Source organism: Macaca nemestrina, chromosome 12, assembly GCF_043159975.1.
Source record: "Macaca nemestrina isolate mMacNem1 chromosome 12, mMacNem.hap1, whole genome shotgun sequence".
Classification (NCBI taxonomy): Eukaryota; Metazoa; Chordata; class Mammalia; order Primates; family Cercopithecidae; genus Macaca; species Macaca nemestrina.
Window position 1 is genome coordinate 87,606,163 of NC_092136.1, and position 26,129 is coordinate 87,632,291.

The following is a 26,129-nucleotide window of genomic DNA, read 5'->3' on the forward strand; positions in this document are numbered from 1 at the left end:
AGATCAAAAACAGTCTAACATGGTAACTTTATAGCAAGCAGCCTAAACTCCATATTATGTATTTCTCTCTGGCACTGGCTCTTGATCCTGTTCTCTTCTCCTTGGTTGCATGTTGGTAAGGCAGGCCAGGTAGGGTTAGGCCGATGCTCCCTCCTACCTCTGCTGTTTGAGGCAGTCACCTGATAATGTTTCCAAAGTTCTTAAGAGCTACTTTATAGAAACTGCCACACATACACAAACAAAATGCTACACACAGGAAGACATTCACTGCAGTATAAGAAAAGTTAAAAACAAAAACAATAGAATGTCCTAGAAAATGTCCAAATTTAAAAAGTATTATGTAAACAATTTATTCAAACGAATAATGTGTAACATTTTATATGATAAACCTGAGTTCTATAGGAAAGGGGTGAGCAAACTAAAATTGGAGAAGGCTGCCTATTTCTATAAATATAGTTTTACTGGAGAACAGCATGCCCATTCATTTATACATTGTCTATGACTGCTTTTGTGCCACGATGGGAGAGATTTCATACTTTATAAATATTGTACAGATTACTCATAAATCTTACAGGTTCAAGAGAACACAGAAATGATATAGTCTTGGGGACAAAAAAAGACCTAAGGAGGTGGTGGAACTAGAACTAAGCATTCTACCCAACGCCATCCACGACTTCTTCCTACAATTTGTCTTCTCACAAAGAGCCAGAGAGGTGAACAATTACTAAAATCATTGACAGGAGATACCCAGAAATGACAGAAAAGGCTTTTTTAAAACCCAAAGGGCTTCCACCTATATTATTTGAGCCTCATGATAATCTCTTTGGGATAAAATTTCTTTCTAATGAAGGTGACTCTGCAAAATTAAATGGAGAGGAAAGGATTCAAATACAGGTTCACATGTTACAAAGGTCATTGTTTTACCCATTGTATTCTTTAAAAAAAAAAAAAAAAAAAAAACAGTTGCAGAGGATTCACTGACTTATGAGTCAGGTTCAAATTGTTGCCCAAGGCCTTTTAAGGGCTGCCTAAAATTTCTAGCAGTCCTCATGGGTGTTTTCCCACTATTCAGGTACCTATGTTGCCTTGGCTCTTTCAGTCATTTTGGCTTTTTCAGTCTTTTTGGCTCTTTCAGTCTTTTTACCATTCCTGCCTAGGGTTTTTCATGCAGAACAGAAAGAAAGAATAATGCCTTCAGGCCTAGACAGCCTAGACTGCTCTGCCACTCATTGGCTGTGTGATCCTGAGCAAGTCACTTTCCTCTCTGTACTTTCAGTTTCCTCATCTTTAAAACAGGGGCAATGGCCAGGTACAGTGGCTCATGCCTTTAATCCTAGCACTTTGGAAGCCCAAGGTTGGGGGAATCACTTGAGGCCAGGTGTTTTGAGGTTACAGTGAGCAATGATCCAGCCACTGAACTCCAGTCTGGATGACAGAATCAGATCCATTCTCTAAATAAATAAAGCAAGCAAGGATGACAATTACAGACTCCATCTTACGGGCTGTGTTTTATGTATACTAACTCATTTATTTTTCACGATAGTCTACCAGGATGTTCTTTCCACAAAAACATAACTGTGACAACAGGATTTTTGTTTACTCAGTACCTAGAAAACTGTCTGGCACTAGGAAGTAATTAATTACTGAATGAGTGAATAAATGAATAACAGAAAAGGAAGAATAACAAATGTCAAGTCCCATTTCAACAATTAACAAGGCACTGAGAATAGTTAAGTTTATAATTAACAGAGGTGTGGTGATGCCAATATATCACAATGCCTGACAGTCCAAATCACAGTATTACTTCAGAAGTGCAAATGTTCGTCTCCAAAGCTGCTTCCCTATCTGTAAATTTAGGTTGACCCAAAAGTTCCAAAAATTTCCCTTCAAGCTTTCTAATTGCAAATCCTTACATCTGTGGTTTTCTTAAATTTTTTTTTTTTTTTCCCCAAGATGGAGTCTTGCTCTGTCACTCAGGCTGGAGTGCAGTGGCGTGATCTCAGCTCACTGCAACCTCCATCTCCTAGGTTCAAGCAATTCTGCCTCAGCCTCCTGAGTAGCTGGGATTACAGGCATGCATCACCACACCCAGCTAATTTTTGTATTTTTAGTACAGACAGGGTTTCCCCATGTTGGCCAGGTTGGTCTTGAACTCCTGACCTCAGGTGATTCGTCTGCCTCAGCCTCCCAAAGCGCTGGGATTACAGGCATGATCCACCATGCCCAGTCTTATTTAATATTCATAAAGCCAGTAATTCTTAATATAGACACACTCTGTATTTACATGAGTAATCCTAAAAAACAACTTTGTTTTTGTTGTTATAACTTAAACCCTACACATTCCATTAAATTGATGGAGTTATTTTCCCTTTTAAAATTTTATTTTATACTATTCTGTAGTCTTCATAACCTGAAATTATGTATCATTTTTAGAACCTGAAATTATTCTGTAAAAGGACAGAGCTGCAATGCCACTCTGCACGACAACAATTTAGTAGAAGAGAGGCATTTACCAGTGGGGAAGCCAAGTGTGCAGTACCTTAAGGAGGACCATCCACTGTACCCCTGTGATTTTCTTGATTTGAATGTTTTCGGGTATGTCATTTTTCCAGTGAAATACTTTTGTGATTTCTGACGTTGTATCACCAATTAAGAAGTTGAAGTTTTGACCCCGCTATCTAGCTTGAAATGCAGCCAAAAATTTTTTGAGGGTTTTCACTTATATAAACATCAGTCTCTGAAGACTGCCTTGCACAGATGAGATAATTTAAGTTTCCATTCATTTATGCCAATTTCTACTGCAACAAATAGATAATTTCCTAAAATCTGAAGAACTATCAAGCCCCAGTATTTAAGTTTAGAAAATTATTATTATTCAATAACTATCCATTTGCTTCTTCAAAATTACCATTAAGTTGCCACACATTCTCAAAATACCCCTTCTTCAATTTCCCACTCATTTTATCAGCTGTCCAATTAGATCTACGTAGTCATAGGGAAATTTTGGAATTGAAGTTATTTTTGGGAACTGAAGTTATTTATCTTGGATCTTTTACTTGACTGCTTTTTGACACCGAGGAGAGTGAAAAAAATTGCTTAAACCTGTTCTGTTGTTTTCTTGATTAATAATATACTTGGCCAGTGTTTGAATACTTACTTTACATAACACACTTGGCTAGAAGACAGAGGCAGTTTAGTAAAGTGGACTCTTCCCTTTAAATCCAGTTCTGTCACTTATCATTTATGTAACCTTGAGCAAGTCACAGCTAGTGAGCCTCAATTACTTCATCTGAAAGTAGGAATGATATCTATAACTGATACTACTTTACCAGACTGCTATGAAAGATATAGATGAAATTGAAGTTGGAAGAGTTAAAAAGTCATAAAACATTAAACAAGTGACTATACTAATATTACCATAGTTTCCATGAAGGATACTTCATCCATGCCTTCATAGAGCTTATATTCTATCCAAAACTGCCAACTGGGCAGCTGACACTGGGACCTATCCTTTCAACCAGTGGTTTCCATCGGAACATTGGAAAGAAAGTATTGTAACTCCCATATATATTTCTAATATAAAATTACAATTGGCCGGGCACAGAGGCTCATGCCTCTAATCCCAACACGTTAGGAGGCTGAGGCGGGTAGATCACCTGAAGTTGGGATTTTGAGACCAGCCTCGCCAACATGGTGGAACCTCGTCTCTACTACTAATACGAAAATTAGCCTAGCATGGTGGCACATGCTTGTAATCTCAGCTACTTGGGAGGATGAGGCAGAAGAATCATTTGAACTCAGGAGGCGGACATTGCAGTCAGCTGCAACTACGCGCCATTGCACTCCAGACTCGGCAAAAAGAGCGAAACTCGCTCAAAAAAAAAAAAAAAATTAATTTAAATTGAAAATTTCCACTATTATTTAACATACAAAACAACATTGGTGTGCCCATCAGATCCACTATCAGATGTTCATCTGTTATGTACAGTGTGCTAGTAAGTCCCTACAAGATGGTTAAGGCACAGCATATTCCCTTTTTCACATCTGCCTGCTTAAATTGACTTGAGCATCTTACCTGAATTAATCAGGCTAACACTCATAAAATGAATAAGTAGTTTAAAATATACTTGCAAAGAAACAAGGATTTGCAAATACTAATGATGCAAACATAAGAAAATGGCAAAGTTTATAATTACCCTATTCTGACTTCTGTCAAACATGTTAAGTTTTTAAAAACAGATGTTTTGAAATGGTTCCACCACTATAATATTCTTTTTAGTCCTAGTCATCAATAAAACAAATGTTTCAGTTAAAATTTGTCTATTAAAATTATCATCCCTAATACCAATCGGTAATTATTCCCAATTCTTCTAAAGCTGTGACACTTTCATACTTTTAACAAAAATGTGTCAAAATCTACTGAAATTCTTTAAGATTTTAAAACACATCAGAAAATTTTGTCTCCAAATGTTGAAAATTTAAGTCATGAAAATTATCAGTAACAGGGACTCTAACATTACTTTTGGCAATAAAATCATAATCATGAAGAATATTTTACATTATTTTCAAACGGTATCTTCTTGAAATATATTTTGGGTAGGGCACAATTTTATGACATTAATAAATAAGATATTTAATCACTTAATATTTCACATTTTATAACAGATATACTAGTATAGTGATAAATGTATAATTTTCAAAGTGTACCTATAGATAATTTAGAATATGTAATAAAAAATGTAGACATCTAAGTCTAATCCATCAAGACGATTATTTCAGAAAAGAGTACTCTGCATGGAATTGAATGATTTGATGATTAACCAAATATGGAAATCTTATATTCCAGCAACATTAAAAAACAAAGAATGCATATTCCATATTTTTCCTTTGTTTACTGTAGAAATCTACATATATACAAATTAACTACCTCCATTTGCTGTCTGAAAGGAACCAGGCAAATTTTACTGAAACTGGTATTTTGGCATATCCATCAGAGAGTGTCACGTCTTTCCTCAGAAAGAAACCAACTTCCCTATGTCAGTTCCAAGGAATAGCTATAGTTTTCTGCCTATTAACTGGACTGAACCATTGATCTGAAAAGTTGAATTGTAATACAATGCAAAACTGCCAGGAAATTGTTACAGTGTTACAGCCAAGCAAATTCCAGCATTTTACTAAAGGAACTGGAAGTTTACATGTGAAAATGTAGGGTCATAAATCTGTTTATTTCCAGTGCTGAAAAGACATTACATTAAAACCAAAATATACATTCCAGAAAAGCTAAGAAAACAGCAATTTACTGCTCAGCAAAGTAGTCAAAGTCCCTGGGCTCATTCCTCACTTACTTGCTCATAAATTCAAACCGTAAAATTGGAAAAAATCTTAAGAGTTCATCTAATCCACTCCTTAGCTCATGTTCCTCACTATACTCAACAGAGGTGAGGCACACTGGGCAGCATTTCAAAGCTTCGGTCCTCCAGGCTTTGAGGAACCACTGCAATCAAAACACTCAGGATTTCCCTTGATAGCTAATTCATTTTTAGTAGTTCTGAAAGTTAGAACACTACTGTTTTTAACTCTGAGCCCTATCTTGGCCTCTATAGGCTCACACAAGATTAAAACATAAATAAATAAACGAATAAAATATAAAAGTCTAATCTCTTTTCCACTAAATCATCCAACATAAATGGCCTGAGGGTCCACCATAGCCTCTAAGGACACAAAGGTAACAACACTTCAAAGAACACATCAATAAAATAATACCACATGATATATTACACAATATTCTTTATTTTACAAATATTTATTGAAGGCTTATTATTTGTCATATATAGTGTAATACATAGGGAATCAAATGGTTAGTAAGACGGAGTTGATCCTTTCCCTAATGAATTTTAAAGACCAGAGAGGAATACAAACAGGCAATTATGACACAGAACGCTAAGCCTTATTATATTGAGGGATCTTCTGACACATCTATCTGCGGTTTTGTACTCATTGAATCTTCTCTTCCATAATAAAAGCATATTGATGCAAAATTACTCAGATAAAATAACTCATTAGTAATTTTTAAAATTCCATATTAAATATATATACATATATATTTTAAATGTTTTAAGTTCCAGGGTACATGTGTAGGATGTGCAGGTTTCTTACATAGGTAAACATGTGCCATGGTGGTTTCCTGCACCTATCAACTCATCACCTAGGTATTAACCCATTTATGCCAGAGGTTGCAATTTGTTGAATGTGAAAAATCAGACCTTGGTGATGACCTTGAGCAGGATATAAATAACTTCCACATGCTTAGCATCCCAGAAACGGAACACTAGGCATAAATGGGTTAAGCCCAGAATGCATTAGCTATTTTTCCTAATGCTCTCCTTCAGCTTGCCCCCCAACCCTCTGACTGGCCCCAGTGTGTATTATTCCCCTCCCTGTGCCCATGTGTTCTCATTGTTCAGCTCCCACTTACAAGTGAGAACATGTGGTGGTTGGTTTTCTGTTCCTGAATTAGTTTTCTGAGGATAATAGCTTGCAGCTCCATCCACGTCCCTGAAGAGGACATGATCTCATTCCTTTTTATGGCTGAAGAGTATTCCATGGTGTTTATGTTCCACATTCTCTTTTTCCAGTCTATCACTGATGAGCATTTAGGTTGATTCCATGTCTTTGCTATTGTGAATAGTGCTGTAATAAACATACGTGTGCATATATAACAGAATGACTTATATTCCCTTGGGTCTATACACAGTAATGATCTTTGAGGAATCACCACACCATCTTCCACAATGGTTGAATTAATTTACATTCCCACCAACAGTGTAAAAGCATTCCTATTTCTCTGCAACCTCGCCAGCATGTTGTTTCTTGACTTTTTAATAATCACCATTGTGACATGAGATGGTATCTCACCGTGATTTTGATATGCATTTCTCTAATGGTCAGTGATGTTGAGCTTTTCTTCATGTTTATTGGCCACATGAATATCTTCTGGGAAGTGTCTGTTCATGTTCTTTGCCCACTTTTTAATGGGATTCCTTTTTTCTTGTAAATTTGTCTAAGTTCCTTGTAGATTCTGGATATTAGACCTTTGTTATATGGATAGATTGAAAAAATTTTCTCCCATTCAGTAGGTTGCCTGTTCACTCTGACGGTAGTTTCTTTCGCTGTGCAGAAGCTCTTTAGTTTAATTAGATCTCATTTGCCAATTTTTGCTTTTGTTGCAATTGCTTTTGGTGTCTTTCTCATAAAATCTTTGCTCATTCCTGTGTCCAGAATGATATTGCCTATATTGTATTATGGGGTTTTTATAATTTTGGGTTTTATATTTAAGTCTTTAATCCATCTTAAGTTGACTTTTGTATATGGATTAAGAAACAGGAACAGTTTCAATTTTCTGCATATGGCTAGCCAGATATACCGTACCATTAATTGAATATAGAGTTCTTTCCCTACTGATTCTTTTTGTCAGCTTTGTCAAAAATAAAGAGAAGAATCAAACAGACAAGATAAAGAGGATACCACCCCGACCTCACAGAAGTACAAACAACCATCAGAGAATACTTACAAACACCTCTATGCAAATAAACTAGAAAATCTAAAAGAAATGGATAAATTCCTGAACTCATACACACTCCCAAGACTGAATCAGGAAGAAGCTGGATCCCTGAATAGACCAATAACAAGCTCTGAAAGTGAGGCAGTAATAAATAGCCTATCAGTAAAAAAAAGCCCAGGACCAGATGGATTTACAGCTTAATTCTACCCTAGGTACAAAGAGCAGCTGATAACCCTTCTGAAACTATTCCAAACAATTGAAAAGGAGGGACTCCTCCCTAACTCATTTTATGAGGCCAGTATCATCCTGATGCCAAAACCTGGCAGAGATACAACCACCAAAAGAAAACTTCAGTCCAATATCCCTGATGAACTTCGATGCAAAAAAATCTCAATAAAATACTGACAAACCAAATCCAGCAGAACATCCAAAAGCTTATCTACCACAATCAAGTTGGCTTCATCCCCAGGATGCAAAGCTGGTTAAACATATGCAAATCAATAAATGTCATTCATCACATAAACAAAACTAAAGACAAAAACCACATGATTATCTCAATACAGGAAAGGCCTTAGATACAATTCAACATCCCTTCATATTAAAAACTCTCAATAAACTAGGTATTGAAGGAACATATCTCAAAATAATAGAAGCTTTTTATGAGAAACCCACAGATAATATCATACTGAATGGGAAAAAGCTGGAAGCATTCCCCGTGAAAACTGGCACAAGACAAGGATGCCCTCTCTCACCATTCTTATTCAATATAGTATTGGGAGTTCTGGCCAGGGCAATCAGGCAAGAGAAAGAAATAAAAGGTATTCAAATAGGAAGACAGGAAGTGAAATTGTCTTTGTTTGAAGATAACATGATCCTACATCTAGAAAACTCCATCATCTCAGCCCAAAAGCTTCTTAGGCTGATAAGCAACTTCAGTAAAGTCTCAGGATACAAAATCAATGTGCAGAAGTAACCAGGATCCCTATATACCAACAAAAGGCAAGCAGACAGCTAAATCATGAACTCCCATTCACAATTGCTACAGAGAGAATAAAATACCTAGGAATACAGGTAACAAGGGAAGTGAAGGATCTCTTCTAGGAGAACTACAAACCACTACTCAAGGAAATGGGAGAGGACACAAACAAAGGGAAATGCTCATGGATAGGAAGAATCAATATCGTGAAAATGGCGATACTGCCCAAAGTAATTCACAGATTCAATGCTATTCCCATTAAACTACCATTAACGTTCTTCACAGAATTAGAAAAAACTATTTTAAAATTCATATAGAACCAAAGAAGAGCACGTATAGCCAAGACAATCCTAAACAGAAAGAACAAAGCTGGAGGCATCACGCTATCTGACTTCAAACTATACTACAAGGCTACAGTAACCAAAACAGCATGGTACTGGTACAAAAACAGACCCATAGACCAATGGAACAGAATGGAGATTTCAGAAGTAAGACCACACATCTACAACCATCTGATCTTTGACAAACCTTACAAAAACAAACAATGGGGAAAGGATTCCCTATTTAATAAATGGTGGTGGGAGAACTGGGTAGCCACATACAGAAAATTTAAACTGGACCCATTACTTACACCTTATATAAAAATTAACTCAAGATGGATCCAAGACTTAAATGTAAAACCCAAAACAATAAAACCCCCTAGAAGAAAATCTAGGAACGTCATTGAATATATTTTTTGCATATCAGTTGCTTTGGTTATATTTACATCCTGAAAGTCAGCTTGAAATATGCAATTTTTTTAAAACTCTGCAGGAAGGTAACCTGATAATATTCTTTAGAACAGGGAATCAAAAAAGAAGTATATAGCACCATTCCTGATGTGTGTTTCTAGAACCCTACAAAATTAATTCTTTTTAAGTTGGTATTACTTGTGAATAGTCTGCAAAAAGAAAAGAGAACTGTAGTGCATTTTCCAAGTAACTAAAAAGTTCTATGTGCATTAGGTGTTGAAGATATATAGGGAGAAATACAGATTTTCAATCTGGAAAGAGATGAAAATATGCTACCAAATCACTCCATTACAGCAGAGCATGAAAGCAGAGGTACCTGCAATATGCAATGGGAACCAAAGTTCTGATGTTTCTCACGGTAATGGAGAGAGCTGGGGAGAGTTTCACAGAGAAGTGGCATCAAGGTCCTGAGTGATAAAGAATTTATCAGGTCCAGAGGTGAGATGGATAAAAGTTTCCAGGTGGAAGCAGTCCACTGTACTGTTAATTCATCTTTATGAAACATTTCTTCTCAGAATAGCAGAACAGTATACCTCTCAGATGGTACAAAGAGTCATCTGAATCAACAGAGTAAGGATGACAAACTACTCTCTAGAGAAAAATTCTTCTATTCAAGCAGAAATGCAAGAGGAAAGTCCACCCAGACAATATGAATTAAACATAACCCCATAATTTCAGGCTTACCAAAGCTGAAAGAAGTCAGATCTAAACCAACAAGCAGAAAACAAGTCCATTATTTGGCAGGAGAGAGCTAGAAGATAGTAATCAGTGTGAACAATAGTGTAATCAAGATGAGTAAATTTGACTAGGACACTTAGTTTGTACTTAATTTGAAGTTTACAAAGCTCTTCCACCAATTTACAAAACTACAAAGGGAAGGAGAAGATAAGTTTTGGTCTTCAATGAAGAAACCCTGGTTTAGGCAACAAAGTCAGTAGCCTCATAGCTAAGGAAACCTAAGCTTCAAGGCAATTCTTCTCTTAAACATGAGCCCCTGCAACATTAAACTAATATTCATGATGCTCACAGACTGGGATTTACCAGGAAATTCAAATATGCCTCTAAATACCATTAACTTATTTGTGAAATGGCTTTTTTCACTATTTAGCCCCAAGGAAGTCTTTAGACGTGAAAGACAAGCTCCAGCATTTTACAGTTAGAAATTTTGTGAGCTTAGCACTGTAAGAGATTTTCTCTATCTATAAAATGGAATTAGTAATATCTACTTTACATAATTTTTATAGCTTATAGTATGTCAACTTCTTAGCACAAAGCTTGTACCTAATGAAAAAAGAAAAGGAAAAAAAAAAAAAAAGGTGTTTACAATACCATCTTTCTGGCCAGAGGTACTGGAGGTCTATAATCTGTAGAAGTATACTCTAGCAGTCTGACCTATCTGAGAAAGCCTCTTTTCTCCCTTCTTTAAATATGTCCTCCATAGGACCATCTTCCCTTCAATAACTTATATCTGTGAATCTCAAGAGATCCAAGGGCCTTATTTTCTCCTTAAAATAGGCTCTTGGGTTCCTCCGGGTAATTAGAGAAAGGAAAGACACCCAGGCAGAGACAGTTAAACTGTGAATAAAATGTACGCTGTGAATAAAACAAAACATACATTTCAAATCCTGACAATCTTAGAAAAAAATCACTGTAATAGAAGGGATTTCAAAAGAGAAAAAGAACAATGTGTTGTATATTGTTCCTTTTATTAAAAAGCTGAACGGTGAAGCCACCCAAGATTTTGTATCTTCCGGAATTTTTTTTTTTCCTTTCTCCTGTGTAGTCTCTGGTTGTTCACATTCCGAAATGATGTTTACTGTTTTCCAAGGGAATGTTCAGGAGGGCAGCTGCCTTGGAGGTAGGTCATCAGGACTCCTTTGCATTTTACATGCAAATAAAGACTCCAGAAGGGACTGTAGCTGCTAGAGGCCTTTGCTAGCTGCTACAGGTAGGTCCACACTGTCGCAAGTTGCTGTGTCTCTTAGCCCCAACGTCTGTTCATGGCTGTGGTTTTAAAAGAGTCCCTCAACAGATGCTCTATTTAATAACTACAAGACAATAAAAACTAGGGTTATAAGCCAACAAGGATCATATTGTCTCTTAATAATATTTAATCATATCAATTTCTTTAAGAAAAAAAAAATACCAGCACTAATATTTGAGATCCTGGTATTTTTTTGTAAATGTTAAGACATTCACGAGAAAGATGCCATTCTGAAGCTAAACGCTTAAGCGACATGTATTACACATGCAACCAACATGATTTAGAAGCACATGCATTTGAAGGTAACTGCCACTGAAAAAAACAAATATGTTTTTGAAATATACTTAAGAAACAGGCTAAATATAGTAACTTAGATACATTAACATGCATACCTTACAAACTTTAATTTAGGCTCAGTGCTGCCTGAATGCATATGACTAGGTACTAGACCATTCCATTTACATAACAAATTACCAGGGTTTATCTTTTCTACTGGTGGAGCTGTCTCCCTAACTAGGAAAAAGAGTGAAGAGTTAAGGATAAAATTTTGTAAACTGCATTTTGAGAACAGCTTTTGTGTGTGTGTGGGGGGGGGAAAAAATGGTGAACTTATCTGGGAAAAGTTTCCTATTGTATCCTCATCCTAAGCTACCACCATACAATATATTACAGATTCTGAGAAGTTGTGAAACAAAGAAAACTAATACATTCTATATTTATTCAACTACCGGAAAGAACTGAGAAGAAACAGCTTATTAATTTCAACTCTAATGCTCACTTTGATCGTTATTAGTGGCTGTATGGAACATTGCTGAAGTTTAACAAGATAATGCGAAACAACTGATGAGCAATTCCTACCTGGCTGGTCCATTACAATGTTTGGAAAATGCTGATATAAGATAAACCTATGGTGGTTTCAATACTTGTCCCCAGTTCCCTTTTTCATACCTCATTTGCAGCATTTAAGAGCCAAGTAACAGAGGAAGGAAAAGGGGAAAGAATATTATGTTAAAATGCAAGGAAGGGCAAGTCTCTATTGATTTTATTCTCTAATCACCTATTTTTCATCAGAATTTTAGATATTTATGGATCCAGTGTGAGCAATGATTAAACATCTATTCTGAAAATGTGAAGAGAATGTAAAGAGTGAATAAGATTCTTTTCTCCTCAGTGAATAGTCTACATTCTTAATAGAAGCCAGTTTTAAAAAAGCTGGGTCACGTCTCTCAGAGATAAGTGATGAGTATGTCAATTTCTCTGTAAAAGCCACCTTCTCTGTGGAAGACAGATCTACGCTGCTGTGGCCTCACATGTTTCTCTCTTGAGGGATTCTTTTCAAGAAAAGAATAAGCAACCTAAGGCAGCATAACTACTTTACAAATGTGAACTGAACTTGAGTCAACCTTTTTCTTAGCTGGGTCTTTACCCTTTTCAGTTCATGACTACTTATGTTACAAGTATTATTCTTGGGAGAGCTGATTTGACATGTGAAAACAGAACATAATAAAGCAGAAAATTACTCACATAAAACAGTGTAGACAAGTTAGAAATAGCAGACAAGCAGGCTTAAGCAAGAAATTCATAAGAAAACCATAATCTCTCCAGTCTCCCTCTGATGAATAAATAGGCATTAATTTGCATAAGCCACCAGGAAGTGGGGAAGCTTGCTTTTAATAAGAAAGTTAGAAATTTTTCAATGGAGCTCACCCAGTTTGTTCCTCAGATGTGGCAAATCATATATCCCCACAGTTCCCAGCTGCATGAACAAATGACTGATAAAATCAGTGACATCCTACGAAGAGTTTACAATGGTAAACTGAGTCATTATGTTGCAATTAAGCATCATCATGAAAGAAGACATAAAATAGTTAGGCATGCACTCAGTGCTAAACTTCTGATACTCTCCCTCCACTGAAATACTCTTACAAGTAAACCCAAAGTTGCTTAAGAAAAAAAAAAAAAAGACAAAATGCTGAGCTTGATATATTGAATCTATATTTTAAAAAGTATATCTATCTCAACAAGTCTTCTAAAATTGTTGTATCTTAATAATGAACCCAGAAGGCTCAATGAAAAAATGGCACAATATTCCCAAATTCTTCATTGTAGAAACACAGGCGATATTTCTGGCTATGTGATAAGTTTGAAATTTATTAATCATTAGCACACAAAGTAAGGAATTAAATCCTCTAGTATGGATTTCTCAACATAGAGTTCTTGTTTCTGTTTGTTTAGTTTTGTTTTTGAGACAGAGTCTTACTCTGTCACCCAGGCTGAAATGCAGTGGCACAATGTCGGATCACTGCAACCTCCGCCTCCCAGGTTCTAGCGATTCTTCTGCCCCAGCCTCCTGAGTAGCTGAGACTATAGGCGTGCACCACCACACCCAGCTACTTTTTGTATTTTTAGTAGAGAGGGGTTTCACCATGTGGAGGCTGGTCTCCAACTTCTGACCTCAGGTGACCCACCAGCCCCAGTCTCCCAAAGTGTTCTTGTTTTGAGTAGCAACTTGCTTTAGATAAAGCCCTGATGGTCATATGTTTTAGCTTATGGTTCTATTAAGATTGGAGGGCTCCAAACAAGAGCTCAATTAGAAAGCACTAAGATTTACTTCCCTATCACCAAATAAAATTTCCAGCCATAATGAGTCTAGTACCCCTCTACGTATTTCCTCAGCCCTTGAGTAGCTTAATCTTCAAAATAAAATCTGAGTTCCTTCTCTACCGCTCCCTTTTACAGTCAGTTTCTTTTACTGCCTCAGAAAAAGTAAAATGAGAAACAGTAAAAGGTTAGAAAGCCTATTCAGGCTTGTGGGGGGGGGGGGCGCGTGGCTCACACCTGTAATCCCAGCACTTTGGGAGGTCCAGGCAGGTGGATCACCTGAGTCAGGAGTTCAAGACCAGCCCGGTCAACATGGTGAAACCCCGTCTCTACTAAAAATACAAAGATTAGCTGGGCATGATGGCGGGCACCTGTAATCCAATCTACTCTGGAGGCTGAGGAAGGAGAATCTCTTAAACCCAGGAGGTGGAAGGAGTGAGGGCCTGGGCAACAGACCTAGACTCCGTTTTAAAAAAAGGCCTATTCAACAGGTCATTTTTTGGAGCTTAGTTTGTTTTATAGGACTTCCTGTTTCTGGGCAATTTGGTGGAGAGGATGCTATACAGAGGAGCTTTACACATAATCATTAAAAATGAACAAAGTACATGAGAGCATAAAGAAGAAAATATAATCACATTATCCACCCACCATGTAAAGTCAGACATAATTAAGCATTTTCACAGTATTCTGTTTTGTGTTGTTACATTGTGTGTGTGTGTATGTTTTGTTTAGAAACAGAGTCTCACGCAGAGAGCAGTGGTGCAATCTCAGCTCACTGCAAGCTCTGTCTCCAGCGTTCAAACGATTCTACTGCCTCAGATCCCAAGTAACTGGCTCTACAGGTGTGCACCGCTATGCCTGGCTAATTTTTGTATTTTTAGTGGAGATGAGGTTTCACCATGTTGGCCAGGCTAGTCTCCAACTTCTCAGCCACCCAACATGCTGGAATTACAGGCATGAGACAAGCCAGCCTGCACTGTGTTTTTATACAGGTTACCTGCAGGTACTTTTAAGAAGTGCAAATTTGCTAAAGTGTGCCAAGTACTATGAAATGGTAAATGCTACTAAAATCTGATAATCTTAGAAACTGGCCTGTAGATAGTATTGTCTCTTTGGCCAGCCCAGTGTTTTAAAGGAAATTTGAATTTGAACGCCTCTAAGAATGTTTCCATCTTGCCACAGGCCTAATTACTTATTAGTTTACATAAGGTTATTTCAAATGCTTAGATATCCACCTGACTGGGCCCTAAATGTAATATGTAATTCACATAAAGTGCTATAATAAAATGCCTGGAGGATGCTGAGTAAGAAAAAATCTTTCATTTTTTTTTTTTTAATTATTATTATTTTGAGCCAGAGTCTCGCTCTGTCACCCAGGCTGGAGTGCAATGGTGTGATCTCGGCTCACTGCAACCTCTGCCTCCTGGGTTCAAGCAATTCTCCTACCTCAACCTCCTGAGTAGCTGGGATTACAGGTGTGTGTCACCACACCCAGCTAATTTTTGTATTTTTAGTAGAGATAGGGTTTCTTTATGTTGGCCAGACTGGTCTCAAACTCCTGACCTTAGGTGATCGCCCGCCTCAGCCTCCCAAAGTGCTGGGATTACAGGCATGAGTCACCGTGCCCAGCTGAAAAAAATATTTTAAAAACATACCTAGAGCCTCCTGCTCAACTCAAACTATGCAAAAACTTTAGATGTCAAAGTTTTATTCCTTCCAAACTTTTATCTAGCTTGAAGTCACAAGCAAATATACATATCTCCATCCCTACTCTACCCCCAATTTCTCAAGCTGTTAAAACCAAGTTTTAAAATGGCTTAGAAATCTCAAATCATAAAAAATGTTTCTCTTTCAGATGAGCCCTGAATAAGGAGAACTTAATAATGCAAGTTTCTAGCAATAGGAGCTACTGGTATCACGATTGATTCCGAAGTGGAATGCCGAGAACTAGGAAGCAGCTGTGTCTCTCCTGGTGAGATGCAGGATGCTGAGGGAAGCAGAAGGTAAAAGCAGGAGCCTAAAAGAATGCTGTGGTGTGGAAAAACTACTCAACGTGCTTTTTCCTATTCTCTCAGTCGGCAACAACAATCAATACAAAAGACTTCAGTGACCCCAAAATATGTAGGAAGATCTCCCCACCAGCAAGCAAGCAATCAATTCTACAGCAGACACCAGCTCAGTGCCCTCCAGTTCAACTCCAATGCTACCCACCAGGAGACAGTTTCAGACCTCATAGGTTGAGGGCTTAGTCCCCAAGACTGCCTGCCCACTTCAGACACCAGTCTCAAGTCCAGGCCTCCAGAACTTCTGACAGACTGGCTTCAAATTAGGGTTCCCATAACCCCTTCTTTGGGTTCAATTAATTTGACAGAGTGACATACAAAACTCAGGGAAACACATTTATGATTTATTACAAAGGATATTTGAAAGGACATAAATACATAGACACTTGAAGAGATACATAGGGCAAGGTCTGGAAGGGTCCCAGGCACAGGAGCTTCTGTCCCCGTGGAGTTGGGGGGGACCACCCTTCTAGCATGTTGAGTTCTTCTTCACCTTCCTGTCAGACCCGACGTGTTTAGCACTCCAGAATTCCCTCAAATCTGTTCTTGGGCTTTTATGGAGCATGCATTGAATACACATGATTAAAGCATGGATAACCATGTTGAAATGTAATTAGATTAAAAGGGCATGATCTAATCCCAACAAGGCCTGTCTGTTCAGATTTTTCTTGGTATCTCTGTGCAGTGTTCCTTCTGCTGTAGTATGGGGCAGAATACTCTCTCGTATGAGGGTTTTAGAACCCATAATCAGATTAGAGTCCTGCAGTGGGCAGATGAAAGGAGGCTAGGAGAAGATCAGAGAGAGAGAGAGATTCTGGTTTTCTGAAAGAAGGGTATTGGGAATGAATTATGAGCCAGGAACCATGGACAAAACCTATATATATTATAACATACAAATACTCTGCATGTACCAACTACTCAACAAACTCGAGCAGAGAGAACAATAAGAAACAATCTACTTCAAGCATATCTGAAGCATATATAAAGAAGGTAAAACAAAACAAGTGGTAGGGTTCCATGAGTCAGTGGAGAGGTATGAAAATCCAATTGATTTGTAGGATAACAACAATGATGGCAGGTAAGCACGGCAAAAATTTGTCAAATATTTCTGTAATGGCAGTAGGTTGAGTATGTTTTCGTTTACGTAAGACTCTTAAAATTGAATAGCAAACACTACTCAAGTTTTGATGTTTTCTCCTTTTACAAAAATAAATTTTAATGTAAAAGATGCTTTCTAATTCTGTAGGAACAATTCTTACATGCATTACTTATTAAATGGGCTTGTGTTTTTCTTGATTTACGTGTCCTTTCAAGCACAGTTTCCCCAGCTGCAGGAAATACCCTGACGCTTGTGGTAAAATCTGTAAATTTTCTGTATTAATAAATGTCACCCACCAACAGTGGATGACTTTATTATTCAAAGTCAACTCCATCTTAATATCTTTCTTAAGTTTTTAAACTCTGCTTCCTATCACTCTTGCAGTTGGATTTCCTAAAATAACGTGGTATTTTATTACTTTGCAAACTACGTTTATCTGGAACTATCTGATTATATCAAGTTTCAAAAACAAGTACCTATTATATTCTACTCTGCCAAAGGAAATTATGGTCCCTGTCATAAGACCTAACTACTGACCAGAGTGGTTGATTATTCTGTAGAAAAACAAAACACAGCCTTGATAATGGTTCTGTCAAATGGGCACTTTAAAACATACATATCCTGAAATCAGTAGGGCAGGAGTATTTTTCCTATTGTTATTCCTAATGAAAGAATAAGGATTTGACCAATGCCATCCAGAATCATAGGATTAGGCAGGGTTCTAACCTCCAACAGCATATATATTAACTCTTTCCACCTTATGGTTGGGAATACACATAACTTTATTTGGCTTTAAAAAGTGATTTTCTATTGACCTAACGTGACTAATGTTCTGAGGCTATGGCAAAACACCAAATGTGCTTACACCGTGATTCACAAGAAATACGTAAAGTGATACAATTCCTCATTCAGTCACCAGCTAATTCCCTCTGTCCCTACCAGCTTTGGACTATTATTTAAGCTAAGAACAAACTGATAAAAATATAATAGAAGAAAACTGCTTTTGTCTATATCTATTACATCTCTGGTAATTAATGATTTTAGAAGTTTCCCCACCAGTTTCTCCAATTCTGCAGAATTTAAGAATGAAAAGTTTCCTAAGTCAAAAGAATAAACTATGTACTTGTCTATTTATATCTGCTCATCTCCTAAATACTTCATTTAACCTATTTCCCAACTGAATTCCACTTCATTCATTCCTTTTGTAATAAATTGACTAAGTGTCTATTGTGTGTCAAACAAGAAGAGATAGAGACAGAGGAAAAGAAAATGACAGAAAATTATGGACAAGGTTTATGGTACATGGTAACAATTGCCTTGGATATCTCTTTCTTTGCACATGAATTCCACAGGCAATTGATTCTTAATCTGAAGTCAAATAAGTTTTGAAGGGCTGTGACAGAGTAACTGTAAGAGGTCTGCAAAGGCCTAGGCTCATCAACATATATACCAAAGATTACTTTCAGGTTAAATATACCACATATACATTACAATTTTTAAAATGTATATAGATACTAAGTATGTTTTTACAAAAAAATGCATAGCATCTGGAAATGATACTAAAAATAGTTAACAACTGGTTAACCATGGGTTTCCACTAATTCAGTGGACTGTTGGCCATCAACAGCCAGTATGGACAAATTGGTTTCCACCAGCTGCATATCATACCAGCAAATCCAGTTGAGGAGAGGCAACCTCTTCCCCTCTATTTCATCTTTTTTTTTTTTCCATATTAAAGAAAGGTCCTTATTTTAAAAATATTTCTGGGAGTTATTATTCTAAAATATATGGTAAACTTGCTTGGACCGCCATAACCTCGTGACAGACCACAACTCCCACGAGAAATTATAACAAGTTTAGAACCAGGCCTTTGTTGGTGCTTTGTCTTTTATCATACTTAACAGTCATTCCCTACTTTCCCACTTCTTTCCAGATGTTTTAAGGGCTGTAAACCTTTCGCCATGAAAAAGTCTGTCTTTATTTATACTCTATGTATAATGAGAAATGCCTAGTTTCAAGCTTATGTTTCCAATTTACTTGAACCATTTAATATTTAGCTTACAAGAAAAGTTCCAGCTTGAGAAGAACAAATGAAATGGGCTGCAATTTGTGCTAAACTATTTTAACCCTGAGTATGTTTGCAATTGGAACAGTGTGTTATGAGAATGAACAGCAGTTCTTTCCTAGTGAGAGAAGGAAACAAGCTGGATTGACGTGGCTACCTTTTACTTTAACCAGCCTAAGGGAGTAACTCCTGGGTTCTCTCTCTTAGTTCAGAAGAAAAAATTACTCAATATATTTAGTATATTTAGGATAACGAATCATTTAGGCCAATCTCTCATAGCCAACAGGTAATGATAGGAAGGATAAGCATAATAACTGCAAGAAAACAAAATGTGTAATCTCTATATCTTTCCTATAGATTCAGAACAAAGCCAAATGACTATGGCAACATTTAGAAATAAAGTGGTAGTAATAATAAAAATAAATTAAGAATTTAGTCATACTTACCAAAATGTAAATTTTACACGTAATTTATACATATTCAAATGTAGAGCTGGTATTTCTTAAACCTACTAAAATCATAATTTTAAATAAAGTGGCAAAATTATACCAACCACTACTCTTGGGAAGAGTGGTGTCAATTCCGGTTATCTTCTTAATCTAAAATTAAAATTCTGAGGGTCTACTAATCAGAAGAGGTTTCAGATATCAAATCATTGAAAACGTAAATCCAACTTCCAACAAACTAACCTTAAAAAAGGCAAACCACTTGTAGTCATTCAACACAATCTCAAAGCCTTGATTGTAAATGATGGTGAAATGGCCAGAATTGCCAAGGTCATCATATGCTGTATCCAGCTTCTGAAGGTGCACCACTACTTTTTTTTCTGGTGGTCCTAAAGAAAAAACAAAAAGGCACAATAAAGGAAAATGATTTGGATTTCAATAGGGGAAAGAATCCCCCAATTTCTATTATAATTGTGCTGCTTTCCTTTCATGCTACCCAGTTTGAGCACAGTCTGCCTAGTGAAGAAACCAGAGGCTCCATCTTGTTGCCTCAAACAGTTCCTGCTCCCAGGAAAGACTGTGACACAGTTAGGCTCTCAAAATTTGAGATAATGCAGGCAGGAGCAGTGGCTCACGGCTGTAATCCTAGCACTTTGGGGGGCTGAGGTCAGGACTTCAAGACCAGTTTGGACAACATAGTGAGACCCTGTCTCTACAAAAATACTTTTTAAAAATTAGCTGGTTATGGTGGTGCAAGCCTGTAGTCCCAGCTATTTGAGAGGCTGAGGCTGAGGTGGGAGGATTGTGAGCCCAGGAGTTGGAGGCTGCAGTGAGCTATGATTGCACAACTGCACTTCAACCTGGGCAACACAGTGAGACCTTGTCTCAAAAAGGAGAGATACGCTATGCAGCCCAGCAGGCAAGGATACCCCAAAAAGTACAGTACCTTTTCAGAACATCCCAACACTGAAGAAATTTTTCCACTGAAGAAAAGGAGAAATGGGGAATGTTGAAAATTACAGGCTTCCAGAAATGGAGAGAAGGCAAAATGCTAGTCAAAAGTGGGAAATGCAAGAATAAAAGGTATGACAATAAAAAGATAAATAAACAGACTAGCTATCAGATTCTAAGGAGGACAATGTACTAAGCCCAGGAGAAGACACAAAATGATCTATTCACAGAAGAAATGGGGTACCTTTCTCCTCAAAGACTCTACAGTTTAGAACCTCATAATCTGAATCTTTCCAAAGTTTATTCGGCAAACTAGAGGTCTGTGTCCTATAAAACTAATTTGTGCTGTTAGGAATGAAACGTTTAACCTTCATAGATGAGGGCTCAGACCTGTAGGTGCCTTTAATTACTGGATTAAGGCCAAAGGTAATTTTATAGGCAGAGTCTGCCTGAAAATGGTTCAGCTGTGTCAATCTGGAGCGTTCTACATTTTAAACAGTTTTTCCATGTTTCAGATTAATGTTCTGACATGGGAGATTGCATGTGACGGGGCAGGGCAAACCCCGATCTCTTTCTGCCCCAACCTTCAAACCCAATTTTTTTTTTTTTTTTTTTTTTTTTTTTAAAGGCCCGGTGTGGTGGCTCCCGCCTGTAATCCCAGCACTTTGGGAGGTCCAGGCGGGCGGATCACGAGGTCAGGAGATAGAGACCATCCTGGCCAGCACAGTGAAACACGTCTCTACTAAAAATACAAAAAATTAGCTGGGCGTCGTGGCGGCGCCTGTAATCCCTGCTACTCGGAAGGCTGAGGCAGGAGAATCGCTTGAACCTGGGAGGTGGAGGTTGCAGTGAGCCGAGATCGCGCCACTGCACTCCAGCCTAGGTGACAGCGAGACGCTGTTCTAAAAAAAAAAAAAAGTTATAATGCTCAGGATTATGAAATGCTATATAGTCAGTTAAAAAGGTCTTTCTTTAGTAACAAATGACAACAATCTTTGTTCTGCTGACAAGAAAATTATAGCTGATTTTTTACTGACTCTGCAAAAGTAACAGGCTGTAAGAGGATTTGGGTAGACCACAGTGTGACTCTTCTGACCAGTGACTGTGTTTGTCTTTTTTCCACCCTACCCCCTTCTTTTTTCTAGGGGCAACCACGTTATCCGAAGGCATATGGAATATCTCCAGTATGTTCAAACACTAGGTATTTATTGAGAGACTTCCATGAGCCAGGCATTGTGCATGACTCTGGGCATTTCTAATTAGTAGGCTCAGAGTTAAATTTTCTGTTATTATTATTTTTTAAATTTTTACCTCCTTGCAATGCATGAAACAATTCAGAGTGGTACTAGACGTTTTCTAGTACTCATCAACACACGCTCAAACCAAAATCGCCGGGCAGAAAGTCCCTTTCCCACCAACTAACAAAAAGAGAAAACTTCCTGCTATATCCTCGAGAGTCTCTGAGCTCATCTGTCTTCACTGGTACAATAGCAATTAAAAATGAAAATAAAAATAAATTTTAAAAATAACGCTGCCAGATCGAACTGGAGAATCAAAAGATTGCAGTTCCCAAGTCTCTCTCAAACCAAACAAAATTAAGCGGGAGAGATAAAAAAAAGTTCTTGATAAAAGTGTTGAGTCCCCAAGATAACCAAGAAAGTGTGGAGTTAGAAGTTCTCAGCAGATGAACTTTAACTTCGCGGGCCTAGCGGGGAAGGTCACCAAGGGTCCCCAATCCAGTCAAGATGCTCTGGCCACCCACAAGCGTCTGCCTGGGGGCAAGCGGTAGTTAGCATGGCGCTGCGTTAGGGGCTCAAGGGCAGAAAGGACGACCCGGAGGACTGCCGAGCCGGCGGCTTACCCATAACCGAGCAGTTGACATCGCGCAGGGAACCGCTGGAGCCCACCTGGAAGACCCAAGTGCCCAGCAGGTCAAGATAGGTGCAGTTGGCAGGTGTGTCGCAGCGCACGGCGCGGTCGCCGGAGAGAAGCAGCAGGAGGGCGGCGAGCAGCGAGGCTGGCCCAACACCCATGCTGCCGGGAGCTGAGAGAGGAGGTGAAGAGTTAGCAGGAAGCCGAGCGCTACGAGCTAGCGGTGAGTCCACCGCGGGGCGCGCGCCTTGAAATAGCTACGCCGGCGCGGAAACCCGGGGGCGGGCACACTGAGCAGCCGGGAATTGGGGGTTGGGCGCCAGGCGCGTGCCCGCCCCTGAAGCGGGGACTTGGGAGCGCGCGCCGCCCCTCACTTGACTGCAACTGGACCCAGAACTAGGGAGGGGCCCAGGGACAGATTTTTTTTTTTTTTTTTTTTGCCGAGGGACGTTTCAGAATTTTGCACGGCCAGGGTGACAAAAAGAGGGCTTAAGGAGCCACAAGCGGTCCGCACACGACCCAGACTTCGTTCTTGTGTAGTAACGTAGGGAGAGAAGGAAAAGGTGTGGGGGGAATAAGGGGATGGGTCAGGTGAAAGAGCGCGACAGAAGGAGAAATCTAGCAAGTGGAGTTCTGTTTTACTTGCTATTCTTCCCCTTTAGTCTTTTTTCTCAGGTCCAGTTGCCTCATAACCAACTTTTTTTTTTTCCTCTGAAAAACTTCACTAGCTAAAATCAACTATTCCAGCTGTTTGAGAACTTATCTTCCTTCCGTTTTCCAACTCTTCCTACCTTTTTATGTGCTTGATTTTGTTTTGTTTCCTGGTAAATGCTGTTTGCCTATTCTCATTCAGCAGAATTCAGTTGTTGTGCAAACCAGCAGTTTTGATGTGTTAGCGTTGTGGAGGTTTTCCCTCTGGCGCGCACACACATGGCGCTCTCAGAGATGATATTGCTCAACCCCTTCTATGTTACAGAGGAAAAGCAGGAGGCCCAGAGAGAGGAAGCGGCTTGCCCAAGGTGAGAAGGGTGAGGAAGGAAGCTAGCCGATGGGAGAAGGCTGGTCTTACGAACCGTTCTAGTGTGCCAATCTGATCGCCAAAAATTATTAGGTAGCACTATTTCCAGGTGCCTCCTTTCTCAGTTTAAATATCACCCTTTTCTGTAAGAGCCTCCCGTTCTTTCCTAGCTTTTGTTGGTAATCGGGGCTCCTTTCTCCCACTGAGCCTACTAGGTGTCAGGCCCTGTCGACACAGTGATGAACAAGACAGACCTGATGTGTCCCCGTTTTCTTTGGCATATGAATTTTTGCCCCCTTTGCACTGGTCACAAATCAATATTCATATGTCCATTTTTTTCACCAGATTATAAACATTCAAAGAGAGCAGGTCCACATTATTCACTTATATCTCCCTAGATTCTGGTTTATTCAGAAAGTGTCCTTGAGTGTTAAGATAAGTGTACTTAATATTCTTATCTTGGTTGCCAAGCCTGAAAGCCAGTTTCAATGAGGCAAAAGGAGTTGCCCTTGAAAGTTCAGAGGTGAAAATACTCCTCAGTGGGGGCACAAACTTCAAAACCCTGGGGCGGGGTTGGTGGTGGTGTTGGGGAACACCTTACTTTTAGGTTTTATATACCTTCTTAGAATTAAAAGCTGACATTGTATAATTAAGCTAACACACTACTTATTTAAAGATACCCTAGCAGATTAAGTTTCCCTTCTTGAATCTCTGGGAAAATGTGTTACTGATTGTTAAAACATTAAAATTTGTATTAGGTCATCAATATTGAAGAACCAGTTTAGGTGGAAATTTATTTGATGAACGTAATCAAAGTAACACACTTAATTGTAAAAAAAAAGTTTAAAACAGTCCTTATTCAATGATTGAATAATAGAAAAAGATCTTGGAGACCTCTTAGTCTAATGGATTCATTTTAAAATTGGGAAATGGAGTTTCAGAGAGTTAAATCACTTGCTGAATGTCATATTGCCACTTAATGAGATTTAAGAATGAACCTCAGGCACATTGATTTTCAGTTTAGTTTATTTCTACTAATGTAGTAATTCCCATACTGTTGTCTCTCAAAAATAACTACTAACTCTCCATTCCACACACACACAAAATTGATTCTTAAACTGATCATACCCCAAATCCCTTACTATTCTGAAATGAAATTAATATATAAACCACTTACACACTTAATAAAAATAAATGTAATGCCAAATGTAATAAAAGAAGAAATCAGATATTTTAAATACATTTCTAATATAATAAGATATATCCCATCATGTAAAATGTTCAAGTATGAATATGTTGGAAAACATAATGAGGCACTCAGGTACTTGCTCTTCACACTTCTGTAACCACCCAGTGGATTCACCTGGCCTGCTGCCTAGACAGCCAATTTATCAAGACAGGGGAATTACAATGGAGGAAGAGTAATTCACTAAGAGCCAGCTGTAGGGGAGATGGGAGTTTTATTATCACTCAAATCAGTCTCCCTGAGCATTCAGGGATCAGCGTTTTCAAAGATAATTTGGTGGGTAGTGGCTTGGGAAGTGGGGAGTGCTGATTGGTCAGGTTGGAGATGGACCCATAGGGGGTCTAAGTGAGCTTTTCTTGCTGTCTTCTGTTCCTGGGTGGGATGGCGGAAATGGTTGAACCAGATTGCTGGTCTCGGTGGTGTCAGCTGATCTATGGAGTGCAGGGTCTGTAAAATATCTCAAGCACTGATCTTAGATTTTACAATAGAGATATTATCCCCAGGAGCAACTTGTGGGGGGCAGGAGGGTGCAGACTTTTGGAGCCAGAGGCTGCATGACCCCTAAACTGTAATTTCTAATCTTGTAGCTAATTTGTTAGTCCTGCAAAGGCAGACTGGTACCCAGGCAAGAAGGGAGTCTTTTCGGGAAAGGCTATTATCAATTTTGTTTCAGAGTCAAACCATGAACTGAATTACTTCCCAAAGTTTGTTTCACCTATGCCCAGGAATGTAAAAGGACAGCTTAAAGGTAAGAAGCAAGATGGAGTCGATTATGTCTGATTTCTTTCACTGTCATAATTTCCTGTTATAATTTTCACAAAGGTGGTTTCACTTCTATGTAAAATTGTAGAATCGTGGTAAATGTGATAGGAACTTTTTTCTGAGAACAGAAATGATTTCTAATGAGTTATAACTCAAATACCTTATCAAATAATCACTCAAACACCATACCAGAGTTGTTGATGTTAGACAACTCTTGGTCAAGTTCCCAGGAGAACAAAGTAGAATTTTCTGTTGAAGGTTTATCGAGAGGTTGCATTCCCCAAAATTCAGTATATGTTAAAAGTATGTAAAGCAAAAGTGAGTTTATATACAAAACACAGTCTGTCACTAGGTTCCCATAATTAAAAGCAGGTTTACAGAGAGGCAGCATTACTTAGCAGTGGTTCTCAAAGTGTAGCCTAGGACCAGGGGCATCAGCATCTGTCTTAGTCTGTTTTCTGTTGCTAGAACTGAATACCTGAGACTCGGTAATTTAAAACAAAGAAACTTATTTTTTATAGTTCTAGGGACAGGTAAGTCCAAGGTCAAGAGGCCACATCGAATGGGGCCCTTCTTGCTGGTTGAGACTCTTTGCAGAGTCCCAAGGCGGTACAGGGTATCACATGGCAAAGGGGGTCATGAGAGATGGTCAAACTAGTGCTTATTACATACCCACCCTCATGATAACTAACCC

At 38.4% G+C, this 26,129-nt stretch overlaps 1 protein-coding gene and 1 long non-coding RNA gene across 4 annotated transcripts in view; one reads left to right on the top strand and one right to left on the bottom strand.

The window, feature by feature from the left end:
• LOC105468888 (uncharacterized) overlaps positions 1 to 21,753 on the top strand; it is a 248,477-nt gene extending 226,724 nt beyond the window's left edge. For both annotated transcript variants that reach the window (XR_011610973.1, XR_979694.3), the window contains 2 exons: positions 15,769 to 15,916; positions 21,683 to 21,753. This is a non-coding gene — a long non-coding RNA (uncharacterized lncRNA). The remainder of the gene's footprint in view (positions 1 to 15,768; positions 15,917 to 21,682) is intronic.
• LOC105468886 (cathepsin C) overlaps positions 1 to 22,660 on the bottom strand; it is a 40,451-nt gene extending 17,791 nt beyond the window's left edge. The window contains exons 1-4 of one of the 2 annotated variants that reach the window (XM_011719371.3): positions 22,399 to 22,660; positions 19,830 to 19,975; positions 13,020 to 13,104; positions 945 to 11,376 (exon numbers count right to left, since the gene is read on the bottom strand). In XM_011719371.3, the coding sequence (XP_011717673.2) occupies positions 11,366 to 11,376; positions 13,020 to 13,104; positions 19,830 to 19,975; positions 22,399 to 22,570 (414 nt within the window). In that variant the 5' untranslated portion in view covers positions 22,571 to 22,660 and the 3' untranslated portion in view covers positions 945 to 11,365. Of the gene's footprint in view, positions 1 to 944; positions 11,377 to 13,019; positions 13,105 to 19,829; positions 19,976 to 22,398 lie in introns of those variants that run through there. The other variant, XM_011719369.2, reaches the window with a different exon arrangement.
• Positions 22,661 to 26,129: the final 3,469 nt, after the last annotated feature.